Raw genomic sequence first — 22,198 nt, 5'->3', positions numbered from 1 at the left:
CTTTAAAAAGTAACTGACAGTATATGTCTCTGTGTCTTTGAATTATTGTAGAAGAAAATATAATTTTACAGTAAAATAATCTTAGACTGGAACTTCTATTCTAAAAATCTTGACCTTTAAAACGTACTTAATTCACCATTTGATTGACTTTCTGGTTTGTCGGATAACCTGATTTTTGTTATCGTTAACTGAAACTGAAGATGGACCACGTGAAAGTATCCAATAAGAATACGTTTCTTAGGATGAAACATTTTATACTTTACGGTCACCTTGACCTCTGTTTCACTAGAACAACAAAGTATATGGTATAATGTTACACCATCGACTTTCATGACGCTTTGAGAGATATAGATCATTTAAGTTTTAAATATTAAAACATGGACAGGAATAAACTTTGTATTCTGTGGTAACTTATCGGGACAATAATGAAGATATAAATGAATAGCGTTTCATCCTCAGATGTCATCATGTCTACAGTGACATTAATTTTAGTTGTTTGTTGTTGTTTGTTTTGGCAAAGAGGGGACTACAGCAAATGATACATTACCAAAAATTCTATGAAGTCTTTTGTCAATTATATGAGTATTTATGGAGTGGTGTGCTCGCACTAGACAGAAGTTTAGCATAACTTTATTTACAGTTGCCAAGGGTAGTGTGATTAAAAACACCAGCAATCTACTGTGGCGTCTTTATAACTTCTAATTTCTTTATTGTTTGTTTTTCTCATTTCGAAAGAATTGGAATTCTGATCGTCCGGGTGGGAATTGAGCTTTAAGGAAACTTGTAAGTCTTAGTGAAATAATTTAATGTGATTACTCTGAATTAAACGTTTTGGCGAAAGGTAACTTTTGAGTGTATTGTGCTAATAATAACATTTTATGAAAAAATCATCAGAGTGTATTAAATAATCGCAACTGATTAGAATTAAGGATACCTAAAAGGAACTGACAGCTAAATAACAAAACTCTCTATTGATCAATTTGATTCATATAATTATTAGATAGTGAATTATACCACTGAAGTTGTTTTACGTAATAAACTTTGTACCGGTTAGAAACTCTCGATTCAACAGAATGGTCATTTAACCATATCTTCAAGTAAAACTTTTAGTATCTATAGATAAATGACAGCAAAAAATTACAAAAGCAAAATACTTTGTTTGTTTTGAATTTCGCACAAAGCTACACGAGGGCTGTCTGTGCTAGCCGTCCCTAATTTAGCAGTGTAAGACTAGAGGAAAGGCAGTTAGTCATCACCACCCACCGCCACCTCTTGGGCTACTCTCTTACCAACGAATAGTGAGATTGACCGTACCATTACAACGCCCCCACGGCTGGGAGGGCGAGCATGTTCGGTATTTAACACACTTGGCCTTGCCGGGCTCATATAAAACAGATTTCGGTACTTAAGAACGTTAGCATGCAAATATTAAAGTTTGGCAAGGGTTGTAAAATTTGAGGAAAACAAAGGATTACCGGCAACACGTGTTTAGCATTATGGTTGATTTTCCACCAGAATCGTAGTTTCGTTTATGCATTTACTATAACAATGAAAACATGTTCTTCAGTTAAACACCTAACGGTTATTTGTTTCGATACTTTAAATTAAACGTCAGCTGTGTTACGTAATTATCAATATATACATACAGAGGTAGAAATAAGCTGAGTTAATTGCTGTTTGTACAATGATGTTTAAGTGCAAAGGTATGTCATAAGTTATCGAGTCACACCTCTATTAGTGTCATAACCCCTGTAATTCACCACTGAGCAATTAGAGACCCATACTTGAATATTTCATTCAGTTTTAAACATAGTTGTTAATGTATCAACTGAATATACTTTTAATTTTAATTAGTTAAGCACAATGGTAAATCATGAGTTATCTGTGCTCTGTTGTATTGACACCCGGTATCGAGCACTGTAAGTTCACAGACATACCGTGGGTTAGTTTTTATATTATACATTAAATAAGATATAAAATTTGAGTAATCTCTCATATCTTCTGTTGTTGTTAATTTACCGGTTTCTTAACGTATATGATCATTCTTCAGTATTAATTCATTAACAACATTAAAATAATATTTAAATTTCATGTTAGAATTACCTAAGATCTATAAATGAATAAATCCTGGCACTGTCATGGGATCGAAACCAAGTTCCTATCATATTCGCCCTTTCAGACGTAGGGGTGTTGTATAGTTATGAATAATTCAGCTGTTTGTTGTTAAAGAGATGTCAATGGGTGCTGTCGAACAATGGTGATCTTATTTATGGCTGGTAGGTCAGAAGTAGAGTCGGTAGCAGATAGCTTTACTGGCTTTATCACAAACAAACCTCAGTAAAGTTTACTGTATTATTTATTTATTGTTACTTTCATTAAGTTAAACTCGTTAATATATGAATTACCATTACTTGTGAATCTCTTTTCTTAGTGTAGAGTCTATTTTGCTGTCTTGACTTATTATATGTATTTATAACTAATCTAAATCTTCTAAGTTGGACGAGCTTTATGAGATATTATTGAGATTATGGCCGAAAATACCGCTAACAGCGAAGGTACCAAAATGATGAAATACTGGATTCCAATCGTTATAAACAGAAGTGTAAGAAAATTATATTTAATTAATTATACTATTGCCAGGTTGGGTTTTACTTTCGTTCCAAGAACATAGCTGCTCTAATAAAAAGTTAATATTAAATTAAATAAATAAAAAACTGGTAGAATAAACACACTTAAATTAATGTGAGCACACACATATTTGCACCTTCAGTGTCATGTCCTGAACAGTTTTATTTGTTTGCAGTTAAGCTTAAAGTTACATAATGGGTTATATTTGCTGTGCCCACCACGGGTATGTAAACATAGATTTTTGCTTCATAAGCCTCTAGAGGGACGTGTTAAATTGGATTAAAATAACAACAATGTTTCAAATTGAAAACATTTAGCAACTAACTAAACTCGCTCTTAGAGAAAACATGAATAGTCTATTTTGTGTTCCAATTATTTTGATTTTTCAGTTTATGACGTCGTGAGTGTATGTGGGGGAATGTTTCCACTTATCCTTAGATATGTTATTATATTTTATAAATTTTCTCTATTTATTGTTTAGTTTACCGTATTGTCCCTCTGTCGGTCAGCAGTAGGTTTACAGGTTTACAACGCTAAATCCTTTTCTTGTTATCCCCGTCACACTAGATATACTCGCCCTATCATTCGAAGTGTAGTTATAATATTACTGTGAATTCCATTATTTGTTGTTAAAAGAAAATACAAGAGTTGGCAGTGATGACTAGCTGCCTTCCCTCTTTTGTTTGTTTTTTTTGAATTTCGCGCAAAGCTCCACGAGGGCTAGTCGTCCCTAATTTAGCAGTGTAAGACTAGAGGGAAGGCAGCTAGTCATCACCACCCACCATCAACTCTTGGACTACTCTTTTACCAACATTATAACGCCCCACGGCTGAAAGGGCGAACATGTTTGGCGCGACGGGGATGCGAGCCCGCGCCCCTCAGATTATGAGTCGCACGCTTTAACACGCTTGGCCATGCCGGGCCGCCTTCCCTCTACTCTTACATTGTTAAGGACGGCTAGCGCATATAACCCTCGTAGCTTTGCGCAAAATTTAAAACAAGTAAACAAATCTTTTCTTGATGTTATTTAAATGTGTTATCTAGGACTCGTTAATAACTTGTTTCATTCACTTCTCAGACATCTTTCATCATAGAATATAAATGACACCTCGAGCAACACACGTGCCACGCTTCTCGTTTTTTTGGCACTTCATGGAAATGGCACATGAATTATGAAGCCATGGAGAACAAACGTCCTTGAATACAAGGATATACAATATTTATTTTAAGATAACAGCACACACGCACACATAGCATAGTAATGATCTGGGTGGTTAAAAATGAAATATTCTAACATGCAGCCAGATTTAAGATAACAGCACACACGCACACATAGCATAGTAATGATCTGGGTGGTTAAAAATGAAATATTCTAACATGCAGCCAGACCACAGAAAACTACTTGACAGTTATTATTTTTTTGGACCTCAAATGTTACTCCTGATACGTACACAGCAAACTTTAGTACAATTTGTTATATATGTGCATACAATTTATTACCAGACACCTAACAATTTGTGCAAATTTCAAAAATGCATGCACGAGAAACTATATCCTTAGTTTATCTAATAAAACATGAGCTAAAATTAGCGTTGTTTTGATAATTCTGGGAACTCAGACTTTTGGTTTCAATTTGTGACGTCATGAGTGTCTGTGAGGGTAATGTTTTCCCTCATTCTGAAACATGTTATTAATTTTATCAACTAACTTTCTCCACTTACTGAACACAGTACTTCAACCATGAGCTATAGCTAATGACCTATAGAAAAATATTATAATTTTTGTAGACTTGTATTCAATAGTTCTGTAGATACAATCTAAAATCCTATTTGTACTTCCACTAGCAACAGCACATTTTTTTATGGTTTAAGAGACTAATCAACCAGCAAAACAATCTAGCTTTTTTCATAGTATTATTAATTAAGGTTATTCCGATCAAATTTGTACTCACGATTTAAATTATGATATCGAACATGCATTACCTTACATTTACTGTAATTAAAAAACATTTTAAATGTGTATTTGCTCAGCTCACCATATAATTCAAATCATTTCGTAAAGCAGCAGGAACCGTCACAGACTTTAAGATATTAAAGAAATTTAAATAATCTATTTGATTATTTTTTTTCTATGTCATTGATGCAAAACAAAAACAGCAAAGGTGCAAACACCAGATCATGAGGTGTCTCACTTGTGATATTAATCCAACTTGACTGCATTATATTTACAAAACATTCTGCTTTCTCCCATCAAGTCAGTTTGTATGTTTTAGCAAAAGCTACATTGAGCTATCTTATGTGTCCACCGCGGGAAATCGAACCCCGGATTTCAGCGTTGTAAAGTCCGTAGACTTAGTGCTGTTTCGTTGAAAGACAACACCTACATAGGTAACTTTTAACAAGCCTTTTATATAGCATCTTGTCAAATTCTTTCTGAAAATGTAGATACACCTAGTCATCCGTCCTCTACTACCCACATAAGCAGTAGTCACTTCAAATAATATCAAAAATTAATTAATAAGGCAGGATTTTCCTCTAGTAAAATCGTACTAAGTATCCAACGAAATTTTGTTATGAATAAAAGTGTTATTATAACCCAAATTATTTATGATTAATTTTAAGCAGATTTTAATTCTACCTACCTTAAAGCATTATTTAACAATATACATATGTGAGTATGTGTACAAAAGTGTTCTATAAAAAAAACCGATACTTTAAGTTCTGAGCTCAGATTCATGTTTTTGAAACTATGATTACTAAACATAGAGGAAGCTGGAATAATTTTTAGGCAAAAAACACGTTTAGCTTGAGTAAGTAGAAATAAAATTGAAAAATAATACGTCACTTTAAACTATTAGAGTTGACTTTTGATGTTTGTGTTAGTTAATTTTGTTATCTGTATGTGTGCTTGTGTTTTCTTATAACAATTTCACTTAGGGCTATTCGCTGTGTTCACCGAGACGAATCTAATCCTCGAGTTTACCATTGTAACTCCAAAGACTTAACGTTGTCCCACCAGGGGACCGCCAGATGTAAGGTAAACTGTAAACATCAGCAAAACTATATATTTATAACTGTTACAATAAACTGTATCCTCTCGTAACTTATCCGTTGATCTTTTAACGACTTCTGAAAATAATTGCTTGTTCGTAATTAGGCACATAAGATAAAGCTACACAATGGGCAGATATCGAAACTCGGTTTATAGCTATATCAGTCCGCAGACATGTCGCTGTACCTCTGAGGGGATTATAAAATGATTTATGCCAGTTGTCATTCATGATATTTTGACAGTAACTTTTCTATTTTACTTTCAAAATAAGGGAATATTTAGTATATAATTTGAATTTGTCAAACATAAATAATTTGTATCATATAAATGTCTAAAAAGTAAATCCTGGACCTGTTTCCTACTGGCGGAGAGCTAAGTATTAATATCAGTAGATCTATACCATGACGAGTTACTGCTTCTGAGCTAGCACATTTCTTGCCTGACTTCAGAACGTAAGACCTGAAATATCTGCGTCTTCGATAATTAAGAGTTTCATTACCTTCAGGTTAATTAACTGGAACTGCCAGTCGTTATACTGATGTAGTTAACTTACCTACAACAAAGAGAGTTCTTAAGACACTGGCAGCTGAATAGTTGATCTGACCGCAGATTACAAACGCGCACAAAACAGTTTATCCAATAGCCACGTTTCAACGGTCGCTCTGCACTTTTAATTTACGTCGTATCTCGTATACATGCAGAGCTGATAATTACGGTCGTGCAGAGAGATAAACTTCTTATTCTTATTAAGTGACCAGTGCTGGATTAAGGAAATGTTTAGAAAAGAGACAAAAACAACATAAGGACATATTGAGTCTTACAACACTTCGAAAAGCTGAATTCTGAAGATCTGTTTATATGTGACCTGTCTGAAGCAATGAAGTAAAAAAATCAAAATTTGAACATGCTTATTGCAAAATAGCTTTTCGTGTGTGACTATCAGGTAAGAGCTAGTAAAACCTTATTTAGTTACATAAAAACCACACAGACTTCCTTTTGTCATGTAAGAACTACGCAATCTTATTTTTGCCATGTAAGAACTATGTAAACTAATTTTGTTATGTATGAACTACACAATAGTACTAAACTAAAACCTCGTCTGAAATTTTTTCGAGCGTAGCCTTAAATGTTTTAAGCCTTTTTTTTCACTAATAAAATAATTAATTTTCCTTGTACATGTACAACTTTATACTGAGAATGACAAATAATTACATGTCTATTCTAAATGTACTTCATAGCATTCATTACATTAACAAGCATATGGAGGTTATGAAAGTTTTTCTATGAGTATATGAAAACAATATGGAACAGGTGGTTAATGCGTTTGGCTCACAATTTGAGAGTTGCGGGTACGAATTCCCATTCTATTAAACACGCTCCTTTCTTTCAGACGTGGGAGCGTTATAATGTTAGAGTCAATCCCACTATTCGTTAGTAAAAGAGTAGCCCAGGGTTTGGCGGTGGGTGAAGATCACTAGATACTTTATTTCTAGTCTTTCACTGCTAAAGAAAGGATGGGTAGAGCAGATAGCTCTCGTGTAGCTTTGCGCGAAATTCAAACCAAACAGATGAAAACGAGACGATGTTGCAATGCACATGAAAATCGTTTTAAAAACGCTTACTATGATATTCCTTGTGTAATATAACAGATAAAGGGTGCGGAGAATATTGTTAACTCGTTTTGTAGTTTGCTTGTTTGTTTTTAAATTTCGCGCAAAACTACACGAGGGCTATCTACGCTAGCCGTCCCTAATTTAGCAGTGTAAGACTAGGGGGAAGGCAGCTAGTGATCACCACCCACCGCCAACTCTTGGGCTACTTTTTTACGAACGAATTGGCCATCATATTATAACGCTCACGACTGAAAAAGCGAGCATGTTTGGTGTGACGAGGATTCGAACCTGCTACCCTCGGATTACGAGTTGAGTGCCTTAACCACCTGGCCATGGCGGGCCCGTTTCGTAGTTTCAAACACTTTACCGAAGTTATCATTAAAATAGAAGTGTTTTACAACATTGCTGCCCGATTCTAGTAACTGTAAAATGAAGCCGGTTGTCGCTGTATAGCAAAATTACTTAAAATTACGTTTTTGCCATGTAGACCTCCAGCAACCTCACCAAAGTTCACAAAAATATATAGTATAAATGTGTTGATGCTGTTTCTTGTATATACGCCAAAAATCTTGGGTATAAGCAAAGATATAATTATTAAGTTATGTTTGGCTCGTATAAACAGAGCTTCTGAGGTTTAATCAGATATCACCACACACTCCAAGCACAGAATACAAAGATAATGTTTTGTTGGACTTTGAAATAACTTACATTACTTTACGTTGTTCTTAATGAATGAAAAGCATATCGAGCACATCATTTTAGATATTTACAACGGTAGTAATCATATTGGGTTTCAGGATAAGAAAATATTGGATTCTCAGTTCGTGTCCAAATTATGACGTGCTAAAGATCTCGTAGAAACACAATTCCAGTTATTATCTGACGACATTTGGAGATTTGATGGATTACCAAACTAAGCGTACCAGAAATTCTTACGTAGAATTTGATACAACGCTAAAAAAAATCATTGGTGTGATATTGATTAAGGTATTACAGTTAAAACCATCTCTTGCAATAAGAGAGTCGAGCAACGACTAAAGAAAGCAAGAATAGGAACTAAGAATCAAAGAATTTCTCTTTAACAAGAGATTAAGAGTAAAACACTTAGCAAGCAGGCGGCCACTATGAACTGTAAATAATGTATACAAATCTTTTTTGTGTGTGTTTAGCGAAAAACGTAGTATTTTAAAGTCGCGTGGATCAGTATCAGTTCTTAGTAGAGATGTAAGACTAGGAAAAAAAAATCAAAATCAGTTAACTGGTCGAAAAGCTAAACAAATTTGTTATTCATACATCTGAAGAAAAGATTTATCTAATGAACCCATAACGTTTAATAAATTACATCTCTACCAAGAGCTGAAGATGGTAACAATTGTACCTGGTATTATATTTTCGTTTAAGTTATTTAAAATAAACCTGCTTTATTCTCGACGTGATTAAAAAATAATATGATCTCGCTAACAGACAGAGGCAGCCAATGTTTGAACCATTGCGTTATACTAAATTAGTTATAGTAATTAATTAGGTATTTCTAGTTCTGCTCATTGTAAGAGGTTTGCTTTATCAGAAACTAATGATTACATATATAAATATGTTTTACTGAAATTAAATAAATACATTTGAATGAAGTTAAATAAGTAAATAAAATCATAAGGTTTGTTTGTTTTTGAATTTCGCACAAAGCTACTCGAGGACTATCTGTGCTAGCCGTCCCTAATTTAGCAGTGTAAGACTAGAGGGAAGGCAGCTAGTCATCACCACCCACCGCCAACTCTTGGGCTACTCTTTACCAATGAATAGTGGGATTGACCGTCACATTATACACCCCCACGGCTGGGAGGGCGAGCATGTTTAGCGCGACGCGGGCGCGAACCCGCGACCCTCGGATTACGAGTCGCACGCCTTACGCGCTAGGCCATGCCGGGCCAAAATCATAACGAATGGTTGCGTTAGAAACAGTAAATACCAACCTCTGAGTAACTATATTATAACCATAATATTTTACAAGCTAAAGCAAAACACATTAAAATGAAAAAAAATTGAACAAAATACGCTGCAATAAAAAAAATGATCCCAGCTTCAATGTGAGATTATAAAATGTATCCTTGGTTTTTGAGGTGACTGAGGAAGTAGGACCCACATTGCTGTGGGGTTACACCATCTATCAATCTTAACCTCTAATCCACTAGTTTTCCATAAGATATAGACACTTTCCTAAAATTAGGAAAGCGAGATGTGGGTACTCAAGCCCATAACATCCCACGTCTATATCATCTTTCACTGCCTAAAGTCAAATAATATTGCATATGTAATTATTTACATTTCAGGAGGCATTGTTACTATAAATAAATTTCTTCTTTTAAGTGTTATTCTAACAAAAATATTTCTATCTTTTGACGTAGACAGAAAGAACTACTTGAATATTTTCAGAGATCGTTCAACCCATCATGCATTTCGTTGCTTAAATCACAAGAAACATGGCGTCATTAAGGAAGTATGCGTTGTGTCCGTATGGTTTGCTTGTTTTACTTTGTTTGAAGATTCATACCTCTACAAGCGTCAACCACAATAACACCATACAAAATTTCCACCAGAAGGCTTCCAGTTCAACAAAGATCACAAGTCGCCCAAATCTGCACCATCATGTAGTAGGGTAAGTTTTTAGGATTATGTTTAAGACTTACATTCCATAACATAAAATAATACACATATAAAAGACGTGTTGTTAGAGTTGGATATTGGAATAACACGTATGTAAATTAATATAGCAATGTTAGATTGATAGATAAAGTATTGTAAGTCTTTTTATTTGGCTAAATCTACTGATATAAAACTAAAAGCCAAGATTTATTGAAGTATGAAGGCTAGTTAGGCCTAACATATCACAACTAAAATAGGTTGAAACTACTTTATAAGAGGAAGTATTTATCATATCAAGTTGTTCATTGACTTATGTAATTTAAAATAGAGACCTACAGGTTGTCATTATAGTCAGTACTGTCCTTGTTCATTATCTGTTATATTACATTACACAGTGGATTAAACACCAAGTCAGATGGACGCTTATACACCCGTATATAAACATTCTTAATTTTCATCTTTTAGCAAACTCTCAGCAACACCCGTCAACTACGAGACTACTTTTAACCGAAGTGAGAGAATGGCTGTCACTTTTATAACGCTGAAATCGCAGAATGCGTTTAGAAGCATATCATAAGTCAAATCTTGGACTTTACGATATGCACATAGTATCCCAGTTCACGGTCAGATCTATTAAATTGTGAAGCACAGTATTTATTAGTAGTGCATCAAACATGTGTTAACAAGTATCATTGCTTACTAAAAACATGCTCGCCCTCCCGCCGTGGGGGCGTATAATGTGACGGTCAATCCCACTATTCATTGGTAAAAGAGTAGCCCAAGAGTTGGCGGTGGGTGGTGATGACTAGCTGCCTTCCCTCTAGTCTTACACTGCTAAATTAGGGACGGCTAGCACAGATAGCCCTCGAGTAGCTTTGTGTGAAATTCCAAAACAAACAAACTAAAGGGAAGGCAGCTACTCAATAGTGCCCAACGTCAAGCATAGAGCTACTTTAATCGACAAGTGAGATTGACCGTAAAATTATAACGTACCCACTGCTAAAAGAGAGTATGTTTAGTGATGGCATTCGAACCTGTAACTTGTTAGTTGACCGACCTAACCACCAGACCTGCTGTGAATAAAGTTATTTCGTTATACATCTTGTCTTTCTTTGTTTATGTAATCGTGATTTCGTTACGTTTCAATGGGATCTTTTCTTATTTTAATTTGTAGCATATCTGTAGCTATGATTTTAGACAAGCAAAACAAATAAAAAATTCTCTACTTTACAACTAGCTGTGTTCCGACACAGATGCGAAACTGAGATGTGGACATTTTGTTTAGAATATTCCATTACCGCCATATTGTTACAAAGAACTGTATTGTTGTGACATCATTTTTATGACATGGTAGCTTTTATTACGAATACTGATTCTATGACATAGTTTCTTTTTAATATAACATTGATTAGCACTTGGCGACCATTCAAAAAATACGTAACGCTACGGCGGTGAGATAGTGTCTAAGCCGAAATTATGATGTGTTCACACGGGAGAGGAGATGTCAGGAGTAGTGTTATATGAAACATAAATGATAGTGAAAACGATTTTAGTCTACAAAAACGATATTGTAACTTAGCCTACTTTGGCTTGAATTCAAACACCTTTAATAACTTGAACACGAGGGGTGAGGTGGTGTCTTCCAATACTTGAATAAGGTAGTAGTGAGCCTAATAACAAAATTCACCAGTCATAAAAAGACACATAACAAAACCTTTCGTAACAACCTGACGTAAGGTGAATGCCGTAACGAAATGTTTTTCGTAACTAAAAGTTCACGTCACAAGCTGTCGATGACGTGATGTCCCAGACTAGGAAAACCTCCTGTTTATAAGATTGTCATATTAATCTGTATTACAATCATTCATAACATTTAAGATTAAAAGTTTATTTTGTTTTGCTTTAAATCGTCATTTTTGTAGCTGTTTATATAATTAAGATGTAAATACAACCCTATAACCCTAACATTGGGTGAACTATATTAATTATTTTCTATTACCACACTACCCTCAGTTTCATAGGTGTAATTCTGCTGACTTATAATTCTGGAAACCAGGCTTCGATACCTATAGTGAGCATACCATAGATAGCCTATTGTGCAGCTTTGTACTTAGCTTCCTTCCTTTCAATGTTGTTTTAAACCATCTTTAAATTTATAAGGAATTTCTCTTGGAAGTTTGTTTTGAATTTCACGCAAACCTACACGAGGACTATCCGCGATAGCCGTCCTTATCTTAGCAGTGTACGACTACAGGGAAGGCACCTAGTCATCACCATCCACCGCCAACTCTTGGGTTACTCTTTTACGAACGAATAGTGGGATTGACTGTCACATATAACGCCCCCACTGCTGAAAGGGCGAGCATGTTTGGTGTGACGGGATTCGAACCTGCAATTCTCAGAATGCGAGTCAAATGCCTTAATCACCTGGCCATGCTGGGTCGGCCAACAATATTAAGAAATTTAAACAAACATGGCAGATATATTTAACAACCTAAGATATCAGAATGTAAAACTAAACACTCAATAGCTTTAACCAAGTCATTGTTTGCCTGACAGCTAGTGAAACAGTTGTTGTTTCTTCACCCGAGATAATTGTACGTCAGACGGACATTCGTCAATATTCGCCACAAGTCCAACAAGTCTGCAAAATCGATTAAACTTTTGTTTAAGGATGTCGACATTTATTATTTCGTCATCTGTAATGAATTTTTTGTTCTCGTTAAAATATATATGTGTGTGTATATATATATATATAGTCCCCAGTTGCACAACGGTATGTCTGAGGACTTACAACGCTAGAAACCGGGTTTCGATACCCGTGATAAAAAGAGTACAGAGAGCCCATTATGTAGTTTTGTACTTAATCACAAACAAATAAATTATATATATATATATGTGTGTATGTGCCTCTAAGATATATATTTTGATATCTTGCTGCATGCCATTTGAACAATGTTCAACTTAGTATAAACACACAATAGATTAACACTGAATTCTGATTGATTCATATTGAAGAGAAAGAGTGTACTTTACAATATTACATGCTTTGAAGTAAGAATGTTAAATTAACTACAAAAGCTGTATGTCCATTGTCTCTCTTCCCTAAACAATTACGAGTAACATTTCGAGTTTTAAATAATTCAAAAGAAAGCATTACAAAATAAGATTTTATTTACTAGAACACCTTATTTAACCTCTTAGTTTTTAATCACTTTACTATTTTATTATTTTTCATGGAATCAGAACATCTTTTATAATCTCAACCAAGGATATTTCAGACTTCATGAAATGTTTAAGTACAATAACATAATTAGTCAAGGATTGTTCTTAAGAGGCTACAAGAATTCTCAAACAAGACTCCAAGAGGTTATTCATTAAGTAAATATTTCATTAAACTACTATAAACATAAAACGTGTTTACGTACACGTATCTTAATTTTAGACAACGTTTTCTTTCTTCGTCAGTGTACTTAATAATTATAGGCTTATATTTAAATCAGAATGCATATTTGATAGCGAATATTTACATTAATTTGTTGGTTTAAAATATATTGTTTCGCTCTTTAACAGTCAAGGCTGTTCGTCCTCATATTGTCTTGTTTCTTATTATTTTCGTAACCATACGCGTTTTTTTATTCAAACTCTTATTGGAAGCAGTGTTAATCTTAGATATTTTACGCCCCATGCAAAATATTAAAGCTAATGGAACTATGCAAGATAGAGCTATCTAAATGACCTGTCACTGAGAGTAACGTAAACCAGCCTTATGCAAATTGTGGAGCTCCCAAGGAGCGCAAATGATTGGGGTCGAGCAATTAGGGTAGATTCAATAGGACAATAATGCAAAACTAAGTATTTTAATACATTTTTGTGAACGAAAATAATGGCCCGCATAGCCAGATGGTCAAGGCACTCTACTTGTAAGTTGTGGGCCGAGGGTTCGAATCCCCGTCACACCAAGCGTGCTCGCCCATTCAGCCATAGAGGCATTATAATTCGATGGTCAATTGCATTATCCGTTGGTGAAGAGTAACCCAAAAATTGGCGGTTGGTGTCACTGACCAGTTGCTTTCTTTCTAGCCTTAAGCTACTAAATTAGGAACAGCTAGCGCAGACAGCCCTCATTTAGCTTTGCGCAAAATTCTTAACAAACTGCTTCCTTGTTTTATATTTTGAAATAAGACCGTAAATTGGAAACAAACGATAATGGAAATAATAAATAATTACTACAACCCATATAGCATTTTAATGTGCATCTGTGTATTACATCTCGTTGCTTAACTCTCTTTCACCAACTCACCCCTCATACTCATTAAAGGAGGCGTAGAAAATTTGGGAAACACTGATGCATATTATTTTACATGGCAAGAGAGGTGAACGTATATACAAAACAAATAAATTTATTTTAATTTTAAAATTTTGAATTCCAAGTGCAACACTTAAACAACAAACACAAAATACAGCCTTCTTTTGAAAAGTTTAGTTTCAAGCGTGACTGGAAATGTTAGTATGGTAATCAATTCAATGTGTTACCTTAGCAACAGAGAGAGGGAAATGATTTATATTTTACTAGAAACTCGAAACGGAGTTTCCCCTGGTAGAATGTTACTACTTTGCATTTAGACGGACATTTAATGTACTAATATTTCTTGACTGAGTTTGTTGATATGTAAGATAGTCCATGCTGTGTATCCTATAATTTTTCTATACTCTTTTTGTTAATTTTGATATATAAAGAGATAGAAATAAGACACTGGACATTTTTACTGGTTGAATTTTAAGCTGTAACCTTGATCTCAATGGTTCCATCACTCTTATCTGTCTTATTCAAACGGAGATCTGTTTTTGCTTTTGACGATTTTCAATCTCTGGTTGGAAATTCGCACCAATTTTCTTTTCCTTTTACAAGTGTTTTTGCATCTGTGAGGACTCTTACAGATATTACACCAAACAGTTGTTTTAGAGTCTGTGCGTGTGTTTGGTCGAAGTTTAGCGCAAAGTACACAATGGTTTCTTACGCTGTACGTCCGCAGACACGTCGCTGTGCCACTAGGGGGCTGTTACAAATCAGCTTGATTTGTTTTATACCAAATATCACGAGCGATAAATCCAATCGTCACTCTACATGTTTATACTTTGCTTGGACATTAGTGATACTAAATTTTTATCGGTTACGTTTCATGTTAAGTAATTGTATTAATCCCATCAAAGTAACATTTTTTCATTTCTTTTCCAGTATCTAATTAACTGTTGTTGTTTTTTTTACTTTTCCCTGTCACCACATCTTTTCTCAACACTTTTTAAATTAGTTGCCCTAGGTATATGTTAACTTTGCCTACCTGTTAAAGACTGCTCCGAGTAAATTAGTAACATTGCAAAGATAATTTGTTAAAACATCGTCACTGTAAATCCTGGTCTTACAAAACCGTAATTTAAACCAATGATTCTCAACCAGTGGGTTGCACAGCGCGACAATTCTTTATGTAATGAAAGAGAAGTATTATTCTGACAGTAATGGTAAAAGTAATGTGAGTTAAAATTTGTATTAATAAGTAATTTGAGAAAATTAACATCGCTTTGTATAATATTTTATCATACTTTTTTATTTTAATATTTTGGTTCTAGATTTAAAAAATCAAATGTATTTAAATATAATAATTTATTCCATATCTTCGGACTAACACAGTAGCAATACTATGTAGTAGAATCTATTCTAATTATGTTGAGTGTTTGTGTTTGTAAATGGAAAGAGTGTTTGTGTTTGTAGATGGAAAGAATGTTTGTGTTTGTAGATTGAAAGAGTGTTTGTGCTTGTAGATGGAAAGAGTGTTTGTGTTTGTAGATTGAAAGAGTGTTTGTGTTTGTAGATGGAAAGAGTGTTTGTGTTTGTAGATTGAAAGAGTGTTTGTGTTTGTAGATTGAAAGAGTGTTTGTGCTTGTAGATGGAAAGAGTGTTTGTGTTTGTAGATTGAAAGAGTGTTTGTGTTTGTAGATGGAAAGAGTGTTTGTGTTTGTAGATGGAAAGAGTGTTTGTGTTTGTAGATGGAAAGAATGTTTGTGTTTGAGGGCAAAGCGATACAATGTATTATCTCTGCTGTTATTGAATCCATAAACTTGCTGCTGAACCACTAGGGTTAATAAATGAAGATTATGGAAGAAACAAAAAAGCCCTCCCCCCCAAACCTCGGATTATACTTTCAAAATTTCGGGACCTTTAAAGTTTCATTATTTTTAAATGAAATTCTTCTTCCATTCTGTTCAATAGATACTTCAAAAAGAATATTAAATATTAAAGCTATAACTGAATCTTCATGCAGTTGATTCGAAAACTTTGTTAATTATTTTATGCACTCCATACACAGCCTGCAGACGATCCAATCACAACATTAGTAGTCCATACACAGCCTGCAGACAATCCAATTACAACATTATATACTCCATACACAGCCTGCAGACGATCCAATCACAACATTATATACTCCATACGCAGCCTGCAGACAATCCAGTCACAACATTTTCACGATTTTTCTAACAGCCGCTGATCTGTATATTTTAATTTGACAAAAACGAATGTAACAAACCACAGAGGGTTTGGATTTTAAGAGCATTTATTGTGAAAGCCACAAAATATTTGAATTTTAATAACGTTCAGAGTGAAAACCACTAGATAGTTGGGTTTTAAAGGTGTTAGGAATGAAACCTATAAGATATTTGAAGATTTTAAAAGTGTTCAGTATAAAAACCAAAAGGTGTCTGAATGTTAATGGTTTCTTGAGTAAGATTCCACTGAGTAGTTAAGTTCAAAGGACTTCCACTGTTTTACTGATTACGCCAAGAAAAAAAAATCGCTCGTATTTTAATCTTGAGATCACCAGATGTCAAATCGAGGTTTATAACTTTGGAAATGACCAAATAAAATACGCTAGGTAAGTATCGTGACCTCAGGGCGTTTGTGTAAAACAAGCTAAACATTTTAAAGTTGATGGTGCCTGTAAGAATGACAACAATATCAAGTACTTTAGATATAAAGATTTCTGAGGGCTCCTAGTGTTAACTTAAATTTTATTATTTTACGAATGTTATAGATAATTATTAAAGTGTTTAATCAATTGAAATTGAAGAAACTAGAGAAATGTCTCAGAACAAAATGTTCGTTGTTGTTTGTTATCAAGCACAGAGCGACACAATGGGATATTTGTGCTGTTCTCACCACGAGAATTGAAACTTTGTGTTTAACGATTGATTGTTGTCAAATGTTACTGTGCTATGTTACAAAGTACAATAATGAGTGTCGTATATGACGATACCCTTGGAATAAATTATTTATTATCTGCATTCTATACAATGAGAATAATATTTGAACATTGATGAGACTGTGGATTGATGTGACATTTCACTGAAGATGGTTGGCTGAAAGCAGCCGAAATTATTGATTTCAACAACATTGCCACAGTATTCTTTCTTCAACACTATATATGTACATCTTTCTTCAACACTATATATGAACATCTTTCTTCAACACTATATATGAACGTCTTTCTTCAACACTATATATGGACATCTTTCTTCAACAGTATATATATGGACATCTTTCTTCAACACTATATATGGACATCTTTCTTCAACACTATATATGGACATGCTAGTTGCTTAACTTTACAATTTTTTTTAGTTCCTTTAGATCTTTTGAACATTTTAGATAAAACAAAAGATCAGTGTGGAAAACATAAACATTAATCTTAAGATTTACGTATTGATATTCGACCAAAATATATTAATTCCTGTCAACAAAAGAGTATGTTTTCTTTTCTTACCATGAAAATAAAACGACAGTAAAATAAGACATACATTCCTCAGTATGGACGTAAACAACAAAATATCTAGAGCTCATTATAAGTCTTTTGTGATGACGAGAAACCTGGGAAATCTTTGTTAACCTGAAGATGACCTAAAAGAGTCGAAACGTTGGGCTGTACATTATTTTAAGTTTTAGTATCTATACAAACCGTCTGGAGAATACACCATTATTAGTCTATTTTCTCCTCTTTTCTCCTTTTGTTTTAACATCTGTGCCGTTTGGAACAAGTTTTTATATCCTAGACAATTAACATTACATTTTTATTGCATATTATACCATATATTATATTACTAAGTTAATATATATTTGTCTTCTTTAGCTCCAATTACAACTTTATGTATGCAATCATTATTGCACGGTATCAGTTGATGGGCTGTTTAATTGAGACAAAGTCAAAAATATTCTGAAAATTCGATCTTAACTTTCCTCACCTTTTCATTTATCTGTTATGGTTTCCTGTTTATCAGAACGATACATTGTTATTTTAAGATTCATAACGTATGTATGATCAGATAATTATATACAATTGTGCATGTACATTGTTATTTGATGAAGGCCGAAAGCTTACAAATAAAAGTATTTTAAAGTAGATAAAAGTCCGCGTATAATTCTACAGAACAGTACATTATTTGGGGATTCGGTAACTGTATATTCAGAAGTCAACTTCAGACTTTTCAACAGAGAGAAAACTTTTAAAAATAAATAAAGTAACACACACACCAAAATAGGACAAGTTTCTTCAAATACAGTCTAGAAAAGTAGAAGTCCTGTTTATTTTTGTTATATGAGATAAAAAATATACCTGACAATAACACACTAACATTTTGAGTTTGACTGTCGAGATGCTGTTGGGCAAGGAAAACATAGCCCTCTTGTACCTAATACTACTACACACTACTTTTGAAACTTATATTAAAAGGATATATCCTGACGGACATACAAGTCACTTTTAACCACTCCATCTATTCTGGGTTATTCCATAATTTCCTGGAATATTCAAGACAATCTCCAGCGAAGTACGACATAGCTTGTCATCGGCTGTCGTCTACTTTTCCGTGATGAAGTGGATCGTATAACCGATAAGCAGCTCTAGATGAAATCTGTTACGATGAGGAAAAAACTAAATGAAGTAACTGTAGTTAATGAGCATAAGTGCAGGAGTAACTGTCCTCCTTAAATACTAGTATAACCTCATTTAAGACACCGTGTTAGGAACGAGTTCTTTTGGAGTGAGGCTTAGCAAGAAATCCTTTACATACAACGTTGAGAACGTCGGGTTTTTTTGAAACCTCTTAATATAAAATACATTACCAGAACGGATAGAAGACACGTTGAGATAGTGGAAAAACTATAGTACTGAGGCAGTGGTAACAATTTGGCTCTGAGAAAATGTCATGTGTTTATACTTTTATTTTATTGGCTTTAGGATACTTTTACAGACGTTTTTGTTTCTTGTTATCTTACACATGACGATAAGACGTATATTTTCTAACGATTTTACAATTTCAAAACCTAGTGATGCTTTTTTGAATTTTATTTAAGGTTTATAATCAACCTAGAACTTATTAGCACATTTTAACCAAACTCTATAGCATGTTGACCTCAAGGCTAAAAGTACCACTTTTGAAAATAACAGTCTTGAGAGCTACTAAGAACTAAACAATTATGCCTTAATTACATCATCATAGCAATAACAAATACTGTACAAAATATTTACGTAATCATAAGCGTTTTTATATAAATAGAAAGTATTGATTTTTTTATTCATAAATATTTATGATAAACATATACATATGGAATCGATGTGCATTTGTAATTTTGTACACACTGACTTGAAATTGTATTATGATTGTTTTATTGTGTCTTGGATCACTTTGAAGTGGTAGATTAGAAAGAAGGCAAGTATATTTTACATAATCCACCTTCAATCCTTTGACTACTTTAAGTAAGTAGTGGAAGTTAATACTACTCTTATAACATTCCACGGCCCCAAAGTCTGGGGCGCGATCACGCTGGAATGCGACTCGAACCATGGACACTATGATTCACTATCAGACACGTTAACCACTAATGCACGCCTGGCCGTTGAAGATTATGACACCTAATCAACTGATTGGCTCCAATATATTTCTTTTGCAACATGTCTATGACATCAAATTACGTTGTTTACCATTGTTGTTTTTCATGTTCACATTAAATTAATGGTGCGTTCCATCACTCAGGAGCAAGTTTTATTCCTCGAAGTCTTCATATTAAACTTAAATCAAGAGATAAACAAGTATTATTAACATTAAAACATGCACTTGCAAACATTTTATACATTTTTAAGAATAATTATTTAGAATTAAAGTTGTATAAAACTTGTGTTATGGAAGTAACCTCTATATCGTTTCAGTACTAAGTGTACCAGTGATTAATAAAAGCAACTAAGATTGGACCAAGAGAAAATCCTTCAATCTTTAATTCTGCTTACACTTGTATCTTTCAGTCATCATTGGAGATTTTATCAATTGGTTAGAAAACAAGGTTTGGTTTGTTTTGAATTTCGAGCAAAGCTACATGAGGGATATTTGCGCTAGCCGTCTGTAATTTAGCAGTGCAAGACTAGAGGGAAAACAAGTATTCATCACCACCCACTGCCAGCTCTTGGGCTACTCTTTTGCCAAAGAATAGAAGGATTGGCCGTCACATTATAACACCCCTAAAGCTAAAAGGGCAAATATGTTTGATGTGACGGGGATTCGAAAACGCGACCCTCAGATTACGAGTCGAGTACCTTAACCACCTGGCCGTGCTGGACGTAAGAAGACGAAACTGACATATTTTGTTCTTTTACTTGAATTATTTTCACTCACGTTATTTTTTAAATGAAAGTCAAGTTTTTAGCCTTAGCTTTATAAACAAACTCCTCACAGTACGTGGATTATTATGAGCCATATCAAATTCGATGAGTGAATTAAAATTGCAACGAAGTAATTTGTTCTCTTCTTGTAAAAATGTATCTCAAGACGGCTGGTAAGAGTATTACAATCAGTATTACAATAGAGAAGATCGAAAAGTTTTCTGTACTCTATGTTAATAATCATACCAGCCGTCTTCAGATACATTTTTACTTCGAGTGGGTTTCTCATCATCACGAATTATTCTAATTTTATTTATAGTTTACCCCATCTGCTGGGTGTGACTTTGAAAGTAGAAATATATGTGATTTTGCGACGTCTCCATTTATGAAACTGTTTGAACTGTAGGTGCGAAGAAGGCACATTTTCATTTGAATGGGAACTTGAGTGTGTGTGTATTTCTTATGGCAAAGCTACATTGCAGGGGAATCAAACCCCTGATTTTAGCGTTGTAAATCCGTAGTCTTACCGCTGTACCAGTTGAGGAAGGGAATTCGAGCTTTCTTTACTTTATTATATAACTTGACGCATGTAATTGACTGAACATGATTTATTTATCATATTGCGTGGACATTATACACATCAAGGTGCTATGTAAGCTTTAGACGAGTCGCTGACGTACATAAAATCCCTTATAATATTTAGATAGAGATAAGTTGCAAAGTAACATATCTGAATTAATCGATACTAACCAATAAGATTTTGATTGAATGAATATTTTACTTTATACTAACTGGAAACATGAAACTGGAGGATATGGCTATATATAGTATTAAATGTGACGAGACTTTTTTTCAAGTCTGCAAACACAAAACCTTAGATTGCGTACGTGCCAAGTGTTGAATATAATTTGTTTGTTTGTTTTTAGAGTGAGATCACATTAGGTTATTTGTGATAAGGCTGTTTTCACACACTTTTTCTGCAGAACTTTAACTATGATATTTATGTTAAACATTTCACATTAAAACCACTTCTGTTTCTTTGATTTCAGTTCTCAAATAATTATAATTAGTTGTTCAGTACATTTTTATTTTAAGGTGACATTTCTTACTTTTATAATAGAGAAAAATTATATATATATATATATATATAGTAGAATTTAATTTGGTATTTGAACATTTGAAATATTCGAAATATCCCTTGAGTTACACAAACTTGTCGTTGTCCCTCAGTTCATTATGTGTGAGTCTGTTGGGTTAAAAATGCCTGTACACTAGGACCTAGCTGAACTGGTTGTGATTGCGTTACCAACTATACTACTGGTGAAATCTGCAGTATTGTGGAACACCGAACTTTAGAAATGAAGTTATTCATTACCCTTTGTGTTTATGTGTGTGTTTTGTTCTTGATCCTCCCCCTGAAGGTATGTTTTGTTCATTATCTTCCCTGTGTGTGTGTTTCGTTCATAACACTTCCTATGTGTGTGTTTTTCCTTCAATGAAGATTAATTAACACTCGTACTACAGAGCTCTTCATGAATGTACACTGGGATAGATAGGCGTGTT

The 22,198-nt window shown here is 34.0% G+C and overlaps 1 protein-coding gene across 8 annotated transcripts in view; it reads left to right on the top strand.

Annotated features, from left to right (window-relative positions):
* Positions 1-22,198, top strand: part of LOC143230730 (epidermal growth factor-like protein 8) — a 60,384-nt gene that overhangs the window by 23,422 nt on the left and 14,764 nt on the right. The window contains exons 1-2 of one of the 8 annotated variants that reach the window (XM_076464799.1): positions 574-783; positions 9,723-9,945. In XM_076464799.1, the coding sequence (XP_076320914.1) occupies positions 9,770-9,945 (176 nt within the window). In that variant the 5' untranslated portion in view covers positions 574-783; positions 9,723-9,769. Of the gene's footprint in view, positions 1-573; positions 784-6,113; positions 6,623-9,694; positions 9,946-22,198 lie in introns of those variants that run through there. The other 7 variants (XM_076464797.1, XM_076464793.1, XM_076464800.1 and 4 more) reach the window with 7 other exon arrangements.

This window comes from Tachypleus tridentatus, chromosome 10, assembly GCF_004210375.1.
Source record: "Tachypleus tridentatus isolate NWPU-2018 chromosome 10, ASM421037v1, whole genome shotgun sequence".
Lineage (NCBI taxonomy): Eukaryota > Metazoa > Arthropoda > Merostomata > Xiphosura > Limulidae > Tachypleus > Tachypleus tridentatus.
Note: the sequence above shows the minus strand (reverse complement) of the source record. Positions and strands in the feature narration are given on the sequence as shown.